The 14,773-nt window shown below is 41.0% G+C and overlaps 1 protein-coding gene and 1 long non-coding RNA gene across 12 annotated transcripts in view; one reads left to right on the top strand and one right to left on the bottom strand.

The window, feature by feature from the left end:
* BMPR1B (bone morphogenetic protein receptor type 1B) overlaps nt 1–14,773 on the top strand; it is a 451,702-nt gene that overhangs the window by 407,513 nt on the left and 29,416 nt on the right. For all 11 annotated transcript variants that reach the window (XM_083179085.1, XM_083179084.1, XM_083179077.1 and 8 more), the window contains 2 exons: nt 12,380–12,476; nt 13,437–13,575. In XM_083179085.1, the coding sequence (XP_083035211.1) occupies nt 12,380–12,476; nt 13,437–13,575 (236 nt within the window). The remainder of the gene's footprint in view (nt 1–12,379; nt 12,477–13,436; nt 13,576–14,773) is intronic.
* Nucleotides 1–14,773, bottom strand: part of LOC146066034 (uncharacterized) — a 29,665-nt gene that overhangs the window by 2,019 nt on the left and 12,873 nt on the right. The window lies entirely within an intron of this gene.

Raw genomic sequence — 14,773 nt, 5'->3', positions numbered from 1 at the left:
AACTTTTATTTTTCAGGGTGTCAGTGTGTTTTATTTAACTACTTTTTGTACTGTAAAACTACAAGTGCCAGCGGGCCCTTTAATGGCCCGCATGCTGGGACTTGTGGTTCTCCAAGTCCCAGCATGCGGGGTAGGCTTGCTGGGACTCATAGTTCTACAGTAGAAAACAATAGTTTTACTTCTATTTTTTACACTTTACATCAGCCCGATGCCCACCGCCCAGGGGCATCGGGGACAGCCCCGGACTTTCAGCATGGGCTGGTAAGTCCTGGAGGGGGGGGGGGACCCCTTCATTGGGGGGTCCCCACTTCCCCAGGACCCCTGCTGACCAGCCAGGGGGATAATGCTTTGGCCGCGGGACCTTATATAATAAGTGTCCCCCGGCTGTGGCATTACCCTGCTGGCTGGTTGGGTCCGGTGCTGGTTCTTAAAATACGGGGGACCCCTAGTCATTTTGTCCCCCGTATTTCGGGAACCAGCGCCGGACCTTGAGCCTGGTGCTGGTTTCATTAAATCAAGGGGACCCCTATTTGTCGGGGACCCTGATTTTATGTCACCAGCACCGGCTCAATGAGCCCGGGGCTGGTTATGCTCTGGCGGGGGACCCCGCGCTGTTTTTTTTTTTAATTTTAACGGTTTAATTTTTTTTTTACACCAGAACCCTGCACAGATCATTGCGATCTGTGCAGGGTTCTGGCTAATTCGCCCATCAGAACCTGGTCTGATTTTTGGGAAAATTATAGTCACACTTTATACAAATCGCATACCATTAAATATGCGATTTGTATACTTTTTCATGTGAAAACATCTGGATGCGATGTGCTGCGAAAAGCAGCCATCGCATTTCCAGTGTGTCCAACTTGTTGGCAAAAATCGCACTTTTTTTTACATTTTCGCAGCTTATTAAATATGCGAAAATGGAAAAAATGCGATTTCGGCCGTTTTTGCGGAAAAACTCGCAAAAGTCTATTTATCACATCCCATAGAATGTCACCCATTGTCTCTAACTGCGGTGCCCGTCCTATTTGGACATTGTGTGGCAGCTGTCCTTCTGCCCCGTGGGTCCGACTGCTCTGGGTGTTGCAGCATTGCCCTGGTGATCAGCCCATCCGCCTGCCTACGGACTAAGCTAATTGGGACCCCGACGGCTGTGAATGTGTCCTGCTTTGCACGGAGCACAAGCTGTGACCTGTGGCCATTTGGTGTGCTTCACAGCATGATTATTGGTATAGTGTGGAGAGCAGAGTGCTCGTGATATTATATTGACTCTTCTGTTACATTCTCTCATGCTGACTGCCACTCTGTTCTTGTATTTGCACTGGTGGTAAATGCTGGTGGCATGCTAGCCGCCATCTTGCTGCAGTGTATTATATAATTAATGTTGGAACTCCATTAGGTGCCGATTTCCATACATTTTTTGGCTGTTTTCGGAACCATGTATGACTCCGTGCACCTAATCATACAGGCTCTACATGCCTCTACGCAAAGGCTACTAAATATGTTTGCGAGCACACAATTGGTTAGTTCTTCATCCTCTACCTATGAGAAATGTGATGAAAGGGCTGAGATGGACTTAATCTCCCTGATGGTCCAGCTTCAATCAGAGAATTGCCGATATCCTTGTCTAGATCTCATTAGGCTGCTGCGGGGCACTTCAAGATTACTCCTGCACTTCAGATGGGGAAATTACAGCTCTTGGATTTCATTCTTTGGATGCTGGTCTTCACTGTGTCTGTCCTTATGTGCCTTGGAATGTCTGACATCATATTTTTGTTACACCAGGGCTTTGATTAATGTTGTAACCATTTTGTTATAGAGGAACTCTACTTCTTTATGCTCCCTTTTACTTTATCCTTCAGTTTTATATGTTTTTCTTTTTAAACTATGCTGTGTTATTGTGTCTATTTTCATATTCTGGTAACAAATACTTCTGTATGAGGTTTTATATATATATATATATATACTGGGCTATTTTTCAGCAAGCTCCATCAGGAACTGAGGCCCTTAATCTAGTTCACTCTTTCTGACAAAATATTTCTTAGATGGACAAAACCATGTGCACTGCAGGTGAGGCAGGTGTAAAACCCCACCCAAATCTAATTATCTCTGCACAAGTAACACCTGCCTCACCTGCAGTGCACACGGTTTTGTCCATTGTCAGAAAGTGTGAGCTAGAATAAGGGATTCAGTATTGAATCCCGGCGGTCGGGATCCCGGCGTTCAGAATCCCGACACCGGAATCCCGACAGCCGAAATGCCGACAAGGGGGGGACGTGGATCGCCCCCCCTTGCGGGCTCGCTGCGCTCGCCACGCAGCGGGCCCGGTGCCTTGCTACGCTCGGCACACTAATTTATTCTCCCTCGGACACCCACGGGGGGAGAAAGTGTCGGCATTTCGGCGGTCGGGATTCCGGCGTCGGGATTCTGAACGCCGGGATCCCGACCGCCGGGATTGTAACTGCATCCCAGAATAAGGGCCTCAGTTCCTGCTGGAGCCTGCTGAAAAATAGCCCTGTATATATATATATATATATATATATATATATATATATATATATATATATATATATATATAAAATATCTGCTTAGGGTGGAGGAGCTGGGATCAGCTTTGCTTAAGGCCATTAATACTTTGTCCCTAACTTTGGCTGGGGGGTGTTTTGTTCAGATTAGCACAGTTTAAGGGGGATAGAGGAAGTAAGGTTGTTGAATCCAAGTATGCCTGAGTTGGGGATGGGTTATACAGGTTGTGTGTGTGTGTGTGTGTGTGTGTGTGTGGGGGGGGGGGGGGTGTTCTAGAGTTCTCTTTTTTTTGTTATTCGTATATTTTATTTTAGTATGGTAATTATTTTTTGTTTTGTTATTAAGGCATTAGTTGGCTATGGCGAGAACATCTCAATCTGATCCTTTTATTCCTATTGCTTGGTACTTATGGGTACTTGGGATGGTGTACTTTTAGGTTAGGAATACTATAAATTACATGTCTATGTTACAGTATGTATCCTTAATATATTTATAATCCGCTGTACTACTGCAATATTTTTTATATAAGACAATTCTACCTGCCATAATTTGTCTATTTACTTTGGGGGGTATTTTCTTTAATTGTTGTTTGTTCTTTTTTGCAAAAAGCAATAAAAATGATTAAATTAAAAAAAAAGTGCATTTTACTTTTAATAGTATTGCTGGTTTAAGTTCTATGAAAAAAACACCAATTTAGTAAATAAAATCTAAAGTGTTGATTCAAAACAAGACTATTACAGTATTTCAAAAGATAGCAAAATGATCTTATTATTTGCTATATACATATATTGCCCCTTAATATCTACAGGAAGTTGAGTAGAAGGAAAAATGAAGAGTAACAAAAATAAGATCCTTCTTTAAACAGATGTGACAGTGAATGTCAGTTAGACTGACACATCTAATAAGGTTAATTAACCCTTTGAGTGGCTAGTGAATTTGTCAAAATAGGTGTGAAAATTGCCAAGAAAACGTTTTATTCATCATAATGAATTAAAAAAAAAAATGTATTTGAATTTATATAACAAATGTGTCAAACGCTGGTATTATTAGCGCATATCTTGCACATCTCTCACAGAGAAGTTTGCACGCAAAGGGTTAACATTAATATAGTGATACTATACTCTTGTAACTCTTGTAAGCTGTGCAGTGATCTACATTAACAGAGGCCAAGTATAAAGCTGTATACAGAGGGTGCAATCTTTACTATGAAATTTCCCTTGAACTCCCCAGAGCCCAGAACCTTGATTATCTTCACTTGCAATTTTGACTATGTGCTAGTTGAACTATGGCCAAATACATTACAAGCAACATAGTCAAAATTGCATTGCCTGCACAGTCTATTCATGCAATACCGACCTCATGGGCCACACATTGGTATCGCAAGCAGACGAAGCACTGTGTGTGTACACACCTTAAGCTTGATATATAGTGGTTCCACATAATGCAGGTTTGGGTGGACTAGACAAAGAGGCCCAGTGCATAATATCCTTCTCCTTTTCCAGAGATGTCAGCAATGTGTGATCACTTTAAAGATTATTAGGTACTTGTGTACTTTCACGGCTCCCATCGCATGCCATATGTAGTGGCATGCAATTTTCCCGTGTTTTTATGCATTTTTGATAAAATCGCATGCGATCGCATCGCATGCAATGTCATTTTTCACAGAAATAATGGACATGAGTTGACATCATGTAAAATGCACCCCAAATGTCATTTTTCACACTGTACCACCCCCATTATCAACGCCAACCCGAAGCGTGGCGAGCGGCGGCGGTACGTGTCCTACGACCGTTTCATACCCCCACTATCCACGTCGGCGTGGAGTTGAGAATAGAAAGTGTGACGAGCACAGTGAGCCACCGAGCCCGAAGCATGGCGAGTGGACGCGGATACCTTCACAGGTATCCGTGTCCCCTCGCGGGCTTCACAGGTATCCGTGTCCCCTCGCGGGACTCGCCACGCTTCGGGCTCAGTGGCTCGTGCGCTCGCCACACTTTCTATTCTCAACTCCACGCCGACGTGGATAGTGGGGGTATGAAAAGGTCGTAGGACGCATACCGCCGCCCCTCGCGGGCTCGCCACGCTTCAGGTTGGCGTTGATAGTGGGGGTGGTAGTGTGAAAAATGACATTTGGGGTACATTTTACATGATTTCAACTCATGTCCATAATTTCTGTGAAAAATGACATTGCATCGCATCAGATCGCATGCGATCTGATGCAATGCGATTTTTCCCTGTACGATGCACATCGTGGGAGCCGTGAAAGTACACAAGTACCGATTATTATGCTAGGCAATATGTGCTAATTTTTCTGTGCACATCTATGGGATGTGATGGAAAATAACTGAATATATTACGTGGGGGGTGACTTTGACTGAACTTCCCAGCAGCACTCCTGGCATATCCCTCACAAATGAATCCCCATATAGAATGTCATATTACGGTACTTTAAAAATTAATATAGGCAAGAAACCATACATTTTAACTCTTAAAAAGTTATCAAACTTTTTTGCAGTTCCTTATGTTATACTATTATGACATACTACATAAGTAAAACCCCATAAATGGGCATTAATAAAATGCATGTGATAAAAAAAAAATACTAAAATGAAGATTTTTCCATAATGTGGAGATTTTGCTGTGAAAAGAATCTGAAAAGGTTTTCTCTGGTGAGCTGTTTGTGACTGAAGGCAAAATGTACAGGAAAACAGGGTTTTCTTAGCTGTGGGTCAGAAACCATTAACCTTTACTGAAGTATATATGTTACAACATTAATGCTAATGGAATTCTTAGATGTTATGAGCAAAGTAAAATTAAACAGCAATGCTCAAATTATTTTAAATAATACTACTACTTAAAATAAACCAATAATGGGTAATCGTGGTAATAGAAAACATATCTGAAATTAATAAAAAAAAACTTCAACAAAGAACTCCTAACCTATAATGTTCATAGTTATATTTAAGACATATATTACATTAACAAAATATTCTGCTTCTCTTCCATTTTGCATCCTTAGTGCCTGGTAATGCCATGACTTACAATACAGAATTATCGATGTTATTCATAGAAGCACAATTATTAGAGATACCTTCTTTCAAAATGTATCCGATATTCAGTACAGTACATTGAAATAAATTGAAATCTTACAGGAGCAGCTCTTTAATATATAATTACTGTAACAAACATTACTAGATATAACAATATAAACATTAATTTATGTAATATATCTGGGAGGGGCAGGATAGATGAAGTCCCTCATAACTGGCAGCAGTGGCGCCATGATGTCTGGCTCTTAGGTTGACTAGATGCTAAATGGGCACAAAAGTGGTCTAAGGGAATTACTGTTCTGCAGAAATATTTTATACATAGAAGTACATAGGTTTATTTAATATTGGATTCTGTCACTTATTGGCTCCTGAAAGCCTTATCATTCCATTTTGCTTGCATTGTGCTGGTTTACTGCTTCATATCCTCTAGCAGGGAATAATCTGGTTAATTGATTAACTCATTTTTTTATTAACAGCAGGAAGACAAGTAAAAGTGAATACAGTTATATATAAAACAGGACCTAAATATTGCTAAACACTTGGCTGATCAGATTATGAGTCAGATGCACCAAGCTTCAAAAAATGATCAAATGGAGAGTGATAAACAACCAGTCAATCAGCACCTTACTCATTTTTCAAAGACAATCTGTAGCATGGCAGTTAGGATCTGATTGGCTGGTTCTCCATTTGATCACTTTTTGAAGCTTGGAGCATCTGGCCCTAAATGTTCCCGATCAGCCGGGTAGTGTGTGCCCAGCTTGGCCCCCAGTGAGTCCTTATAGATCATTGTTTACCATCTTGTATATGATTGGGAGGTCAACAAGTTGTTAAACTGCACAAGATTCAACCTCCCAATCTGACAATTGCCAGAGCATTTTAAGCCAATTAATAACAATTACTCCTTCATACACACAATCATCAGCTGATATTGGGTGCTTGTCCCCACGATTGCATAGGTGTTTGCCCAGCATTAGGAAGATGGCATGGTTTATCTGTTGAACTAAGACCCAGGTTTTTATTGCCCAGCCTTTACCTGTAGATCGCACTCTCCCCCAAATATGTATTTTCTCCCTACGGTGTGTGTGTATGGTGTAAAGTAATGCTGCTCCTTGCAGGCATCCACTGATTGAGACCATATAAGAATAGGGCTACCATCAGAAAGTCAGAGGCCCCATAAAGTTGAAAAGCCAGAGCCCCCATCATCCTACATCAGGCCTCCAACCCAGTTTGGATCCCTGGTGCACTGAGTAAGCACCATGATATGTATCCCTCCCCCTCTGTACTAATATACGCCTCATTTTCCACAGAACTCTCCTCATATCACATTGCCTATTGTGCACAACATGCTATTCATTAAGTCCTACATCTTTCATTCTCCCATGTATGTACTCTTCATCTATATCTGATGCCCAAAAGTTGTATTTTTGAGATTCTTATGATGACCAGTCCAATCAGGCTGTATTTTAGTACATAGAGTATACCATTGTATTTTCTAAAACCAGAATAGGTAGATACAAGGTGATATGAGAATATTTTTAATAGACCCCTTAGAAAGACAAGAGGCCCTTAATTCATAGAAAGTATGGTCAAATTAATTTTAGACTAACATTAGCCACAGCCCTAATCCAATAATAAACCCTAGCTGTAAAGTTTGTTTAAGATTACAAATGATCCTAACAGACCTGTCTCCTCACATTCTATACATGTTAGGGACATTCGTAATGCTTCATTTCCACCAGTGGATATGTAATAGTTCTTGTTTAAGATAACTTATAGTATGTGGTTACAAGTTACCCCTGAAGTATTGCAGAGGGATTTGGTGACCTCATAATGGGATCCTTGTTCTAGAATCACTGAACTCTTAAATTGGCCGCGAGTCCATACAGCGCATTTAACACCTAATAGTATGTTTGTGGCTATAACACAGAGCTTTAGCCTTGATTCAATGAAGGGTAATAATGGAGTATATTTAAGGTGGCCCTCCAGGACAGCTCACATATGACACAATTCTGTGAAACCTTACTTTCACAAATGCAATCGACAAAGGCATTAAAGCAATTTACGGATCATGTTCTATGTAATTATGGATCTTTCTGAAGTTGCTCATTCAATAATTAATTACTTATATATTATACATCATCAGCAGTTTAACTAGTGTCTTTGAGACCTATACATTATTAATTGTTAAAATCTTAATTGCCCTTGTCTTGTGAAGAAGCTATTTTGTTAAGTTGTCTGCAATCTCTATCAGCCTGATTCAAACTGACATCCTAAACTGTTACAAACCACACATTTCACATCAAAGTGGGCTCTATTAAAAAAAAAAGGCTACACTGTTAGTAAACCATGAAATGAAGCTTTCAGTCCCCGGTTTCGCTTCTTTTCTCCAAAAGAATGGCAGCTTCCCCAGAGGGTTCTCTATTTCATCTATCACACACTTTTAGAGCCAGAGAACAGGTAGAGAGCTGCAGCCGAAGTAAGAAATGACTGATAGTCCTCTGTGTTTTCCTGATAGGCATCTTGTCAGTGTCTCTTTTCAAAGAGCTTCATGTGTGATTCACATGCCTACATTGTTGAAATTAAAAGCCAAAGGCAATCCCATTTATATTATTAAAATGTGTGTTGTAGATTAAATTTGTAGAGTTTAAGAGTTAAAGAAAAAAATACAATAAAGAACAAGAAGCAAGTCTTTAATAAAAGAGTAAAGTCAGAGGTCCCCTCTGAGACTGGTGTCTCATTACTCTCGTAAATCTGTAACATAATAGCACCATTGCAGGATGAGTCGATAAAGATGAAGTTCTCGTTTTTCCATGCTCAGATATGGCATGAATGTAGAGTGTCTTTTCAAAGAAATTGTTGATCTTGCTAATCTCTTTTCAAGACAAGGACCACGCTGTAGTTTATGTATATTCTGTATGTTGTAAATGCAGAGGGGCTTTTCTGCCGGTACAGGTAAGGAGCACGGTTACACTGAGATTAGTTACATCAGTGCGGTACCTGCTTCTTGTATTAAGACTCATGGCTGCAGACCCTAGGCAGTGTTTCCAGGAAGACAGCACTGCTTTTTCCATGCCTTGCATGACAATGTCACACTGGGGAACATCTTTTTAGATAATTAGCATTATTTTTTTTCTCCATATGGTGCCAGACACCTGGTTTGAACAAAAGCATTAGGCTGCTGCTGCTGGTGGTGGTGTTAGGGCAAGGCTGCAGGTACGGAGTGTTAGTGGTTTAGTGGGGATACTATACCCATCTACTAGGTGTTAAGATCCAGACATTGGGATGCTACTGTCGGTCTTCTAACTGCCGGCACCTCAAGCAACAGGGATCCCCATACCAACCTTTCCTGCATGGCCCCCATTATGTCTAAGAGGAGAATATGTGAGGAGAAATGAAATGGAGTGAAAACAAAAGTATGGTTTTTCAAGGCTAAAATGCTGAAGGAAAACCATATTTTTTGTTTATAAAATATACTCCCCTCTGCAAAGAATAGCAATAATTGGACTTTCATACTCATTCCTGTATTTCTCCACACTGATGTTGCATATAAATCCACTTATATAGAGGAAGTCAATTGCCATTGATTATCTTGTCTGGCCAAATCAGCATGGCACGCGCCACACTTTATGGTAGTGGGATTTCACAATAGTTTTCTCTACCCCATTGTGTAACGTGCCCTTTTGTGCTAATTGGTTGGGCAAAGGGTGTAAAATGATTTGCTGTTAAATACTGTGGCAATAACAATTCCCTTCCTTCATTACCAATTGAATTCCTCTAGACACGTATGATTAGTATTTTAGTAGAAAAGGAAATATTACAGTATAGTAATCACAACAATGCGTGACGCAATGTGTGATGTGATGCATGTCACGGCACCCTTGTACTGGTGCTCAGTCTTTAACATTAATACCTGCCTAGCACCTGAGTCACTACTGTAACCAATGCAAGTGCTTTTATCCAGTGATGTGAATCAGATGCGTCATTTGTACAAGATTGTGTGGCGGTATGGCGCGTCTTAGTCACAAAGTCTGAGGCATGCCAAAAAGGGCTATTGTGCACAATTGGATGATAGTTGTATTTGTACACATCTATATGCTGGTTATTAGAGTTTAAATATAGCACAAAGGGCCCGATTCAGACCTGATCGCCGCTGAGTGAATTTGCAGTGGCCAGACGTCGCCTCACAATAGTGAAATCCTGTTTTGGGAATTAATGTGCTCGCTGTGTTAATAGACTTACTTTGGTGGCTACAATGAAATCAGCTCGACTCAAGGCCATAGCTGACATCACATACCCTCCCCTAAAACATTTGGGCATGTCTGCTTTTCCCTCAACACGCCTAGCATTTTTCTGGCATGCCTGCGTTTCTCTTGGCACTCCCACCTACCACCCCCAGATGCCTATTTCCTGTCAATCACCTTGTGAATGGCTAAAGGAAAAAAGTAGCAGGATTTTATCGCTAGCAGGTGATGTGCAGGCACATTGTGGCCCAGACGCATGCAGGGTGTATCAGTGATTGGCTGCTATGTGAATTCACACAGCAGCGATCGGGTCTGAATTGGGCCTTATGAGCCCATGTGTGTTCTGGGCAATATAAAATCTCAAAGTTCACTGAATAGCATCAAAGAATCTGCCACACATAATGCTCTCTTACAGTGTAATATTTACCTGTACCTTTGCCTCAGTATGGGGAAAGGATAAATTAATTGTAGCATTTTTGCCTTTAACTTTATCTTTGGGCCTGTACACATGTACAGTATGTGTGATAAAACAATTCTAAACTAGCTAGTTTATCAACTTCTTGCAGATGGCTTAAAATCACCACAGGATCCTTTAACATACAATCTTAAAAAGCCTTTTAAGCAATGTAAAATTACCGTCAGAGTTTATTATAATCACATTTTGAAAAATATTTGAATATGTCATTGACACCTGCTACTAAAGTTTTCTCCACTATAAGAAATGTACCATAAATAGAATCCAATTTTCATTAAAGCACAGGTTCTCAAACTCGGCCCTTAAGACTACACACAGGGCATGTTTTGTAGGTCTCCTCCTAGAAACACATGTGAAATAATTAGCTCCTCTGGATCTTTTAAAATGTGTCAATGAGACATTTTGCCAGGTGACCTGGAAAACGTGAACTGTGTGGGGTCCTGAGGACCGAGTTTGAGATCCCATGCATTAATACATAAACATTGTTAATGAAACACCTCTTATCATTCCTTTGTTAAATGGTCATATGCCATATTCCTGGAAATGTTTCCCTAAAGCTCTCCAGCATCTATCAAACCTCCATCAGGGCTTGCTAAGGATGATGGAACTGGAGTGCAATACAACAAGTCCATCTCATGCCTTATCAGCTCTTACCTTGCAAAAGCAGACCTGCTTAGCCTCTTCTCTGATATTGGTATATATGCTGTGTGTACTTTTACTTAACTGATATTTATCATTGCAAATTTTTGAATATATAATTCATAACTTAATTGTCAGTGTATACAACTTTTTGTTCTTAACTTGAAATCTAGTATCTTTTCAATTAAATATATTTTCTTAAAAAATCTTTAAACTATGTATCTGTAAAATTAAAAATGTGTCCCTGAAGAAGTCAGGTTTGCTCACTTAATACAATCACTGGACTGTCCCACTTGTGAATGCACTGTAATTATGTAAATTTAGGTTATTTACTGATTGGTTTTAAGGCCCCCATACACTAGGGCGACCTGTCCTAAGGACAAGTCGCCCCCGGCTTCCCCCTGAGCTTCCCCGGCAGCTCCCCGGGGGAGCTTGATAAGATTGGCACTTGATGTGCCATTCTTTACATGTGATAAATCGTCTCGATTGGGCAGCCTGTGATTGGCTGAGCGCTCTCTCAGCCAATTGCTGACTGGCTGAGAGAGGGCTCAGCCAGTCACAGGCAGCCCATTCATTGTATGGGCTTTTCTTTTCCAGCGCTGACAGCTTTTCCTGCCCGGCTCTTGTACTGCCAACTCTGTGTCCCCCGCAGCGCCCCCCGGTCTTACTAGCAGCGCCCCCCCCCCGTATTGACGGCTCCCTGCGGAGGTAGTGCAGGCGGGGACCGCAGGCGTCGCAGAGCAGAGACTGTCGGCGCGGCGGGAGAATAGAAAGAAATCTTATTCAAAAGACCGGGCGGCCGCTGAGCTCAGCCAATCAGCGGCCGTCTGGTCTTTTGAATAGGATTTCTTCCTATTCTCCCACCGCGCCGACGGTCTCTGCTCTGCGACGCCTGCGGTCCCCGCCTGCACTACCTCCGCCGGGAGCCGTCAATGTGTGTGGGGGGGCGCTGCTAGACAGGGGGACTGTATATAAAGATATATCGGATCTGAACACCCATGATGGCTCAGATTCCGATATATCTTATGTTCTGCAGGTCCGACGTCGTGATCCGATCCGATGCGCGCGGGACCGTGCATCAGATCAGATGTCAAACACATGCGATTTTGGTCCGATTTCACCCAATTTATCGACCCAAAGGGCCGAAATCGGATGAAATCGGCCGAAAATCGCATATTGTATGGGGGCCTTAAGTCTGTACCTGTTGCACATTTTCTCCCTACAAATTGTGATTTAACGGCCATATGAAAGAAAATAGTTGTAATAATAATATAACTTCCAATGTGCATGTGGTACATTATGTGGCTTGAGTAAATCATTGGTCACAGGTACTGTATATCCCAATTTTCCATTTCATTTTTTTTTGTTTAGCGATAAAGATATGACAGGCCTGGGGCCTACACTTGTACTTTAAAGCATTTTGACCCCTGTATCTTTTATTGTTCCCTTAGATTTTGTTGATGGCAGCATCCATTATATGGCTCTCCTGATCTCGGTGACTGTGTGCAGCATTATCCTTGCAGTGATTCTTATATTCTGTTACTTTAGGTAAGAAATCGCAGTCACAGCCATAGTCAGATAACCCATTCTACTGGGTCTGTGGGAGATGCTTTGTGCAGATAAGTCTTATGCATATACCTAGCAGATATGTCATGAGGAAAAATACAAGTTATCTTATAGCAGATCATGATATAGTGATAATAAACAACTAGAACACAACAATCATTTATACACTTGAAGTACTTAACAAACATATGGCAAATGACAATGCAAACTCAATCAAACGTTGCTAAGAGAATAAAAAATTCTGAAAGAGTTAAGTGATATCCAAATGTTACCATTTCTAAATCAGCTATCAAAGTTTAAGGCATCAATTATAATAATGACATTGTGTAGTTTAAAGACACATAGCCAGTGCATTACTTTGCCTAGGGACCACAATGCCGTTGACTGCCAAGACTGCCCTGATATCAACTCCTAAAGAGCAGCCTTACAAGTAAATCCAAAGTATAGGAGCATTAACTAGGAATATATATATATATATATATATATATATATATATATATATATATATATATATATATACATGAAACAGGATTATTTGTTCAGTTACATACACACATATTGTACATAGTTGCTGACTGTCCCTTATTTAGAGGACAGCCCTGTGTTTTTAAGATGTGCCTATGGGCTGTTTGCCCCTGTACTGACACATGGAACAGTAAAACACTTCCATTCATTTTTTTACATGACTAAAGTACTTGCCAGATATTCTTACTTTATAGACTAACATTTATTTAGGAGGTATAATTAAGGTATGCTGTAAGCAGTGGTGAGGAAACATGACATTCTGGGATTTAGGGTTATCCTAGGTCAGCTAAGACGTATCGCATGTGACATACAGTACGTACTGTAGCTGGCTCAGCAGCCCTAGAAACCATTTTATAATGTTGACAACTGTGCACATACAGTATTTGATTCGATTTATAGAACCTTCTGTATATCCAGGTACAAAAGGCAAGAAGCAAGACCACGTTACAGCATTGGGTTGGAGCAGGATGAGACATATATCCCTCCTGGTGAATCACTGAAAGACCTCATTGAACAGTCCCAGAGCTCTGGTAGTGGCTCTGGGCTCCCTCTGCTGGTAAGAAAGGGGTAGAAAAGATTTGTTAGAGCTAAAAAATAATACAGTATTTCATCTACATCTGTGACTGTTCTTATGATCACTTGCAGTAAAATACTTTATGTTAAAGTGCTCAGTTTGAACTCACTTTTAGATTAGGTATATAATAGGAAGAATTATTCATATATTAATGTTGAGATGTTTATACACAAAGCTATAATTTGATAAGTGGCGGTACCGTGGAAAAAGGTCGCCGGCATCAGGGCTGTAAATGAATAGCTCCTGGCAAGCCTACTGGCAGCAGTAAAGTACCATTGCTATTAGGATACCCCACTATGTGTTCCCCAGCCCTTCCTAAACCCTGATGTGCACTATATATAACCTGAAAGTAAAACTGTGTAGTAGCTGTATGGTTGTTTCATTGAATTATATTTTCAGTAACAATGTTGATTTGCCATTGAGCAACTATTAAGCTGGGTACACGGATCGGGCAGTGTGTTCTCCATAAACACTGCCGATCTATCAGGACTGACATCACAACGGGGGCAGGTGCATTTGCATGTGCCTGCCCATTGAAGTCTCAATCACCGGTGGCTCCTGCAGCGGCTGTACAGCACGATGCACTGGCATATCTTTAGATTTATCGGACATCGGGTGTGTTGCACAGTTGACACCAAATATCTATGAAACAACGCCGTTAACAGATATATCGAAGCTACACACTGGCCGATGATGCAGCGATATGTCGCCGTTCAATCGATTAACCAATATATCCGCCTGTGTGTATGCAGTTTTATTGCAGTGCTGAATATCTGTGCACAGATTTGCTTTATTGAAATGAATAGTTGCAAAGCTCTATACCACACAACACTGCACACACAGAACCCTACTCATTTATTGGAATTACTCGTTTCTTTTTCTCTGAGAAGTACCCTATCATAGTGAGATCACTAGCTGCTATACATCAGATGCGAATGGGTTGCATTCTTCACTGTCAGAGTGTTAAGGTGTGGAATTCCTTAGCACAGCAGGTGGCAGCAGGAAATTCACTAACAGCTTAAACATAGATTGGATGTCTACAAGAAATGGTATCTGTAGCTATAATTAGTAAAAGGCATTATAGGGGTGATTGATAGAGGGTTTGCTCCAGCTGCCATTTTTGGGGGGTTAGGAATTTTTTTTTCACCATGAGGCGAAGTTGGCAACAATCACAGGGGTT

Source organism: Crinia signifera, chromosome 1 (assembly GCF_055691185.1).
Source record: "Crinia signifera chromosome 1, ASM5569118v1, whole genome shotgun sequence".
Lineage (NCBI taxonomy): Eukaryota > Metazoa > Chordata > Amphibia > Anura > Myobatrachidae > Crinia > Crinia signifera.
The sequence above is the reverse complement of the archived record's forward strand: the minus strand, read 5'-3'. Positions and strand labels throughout refer to the sequence as shown.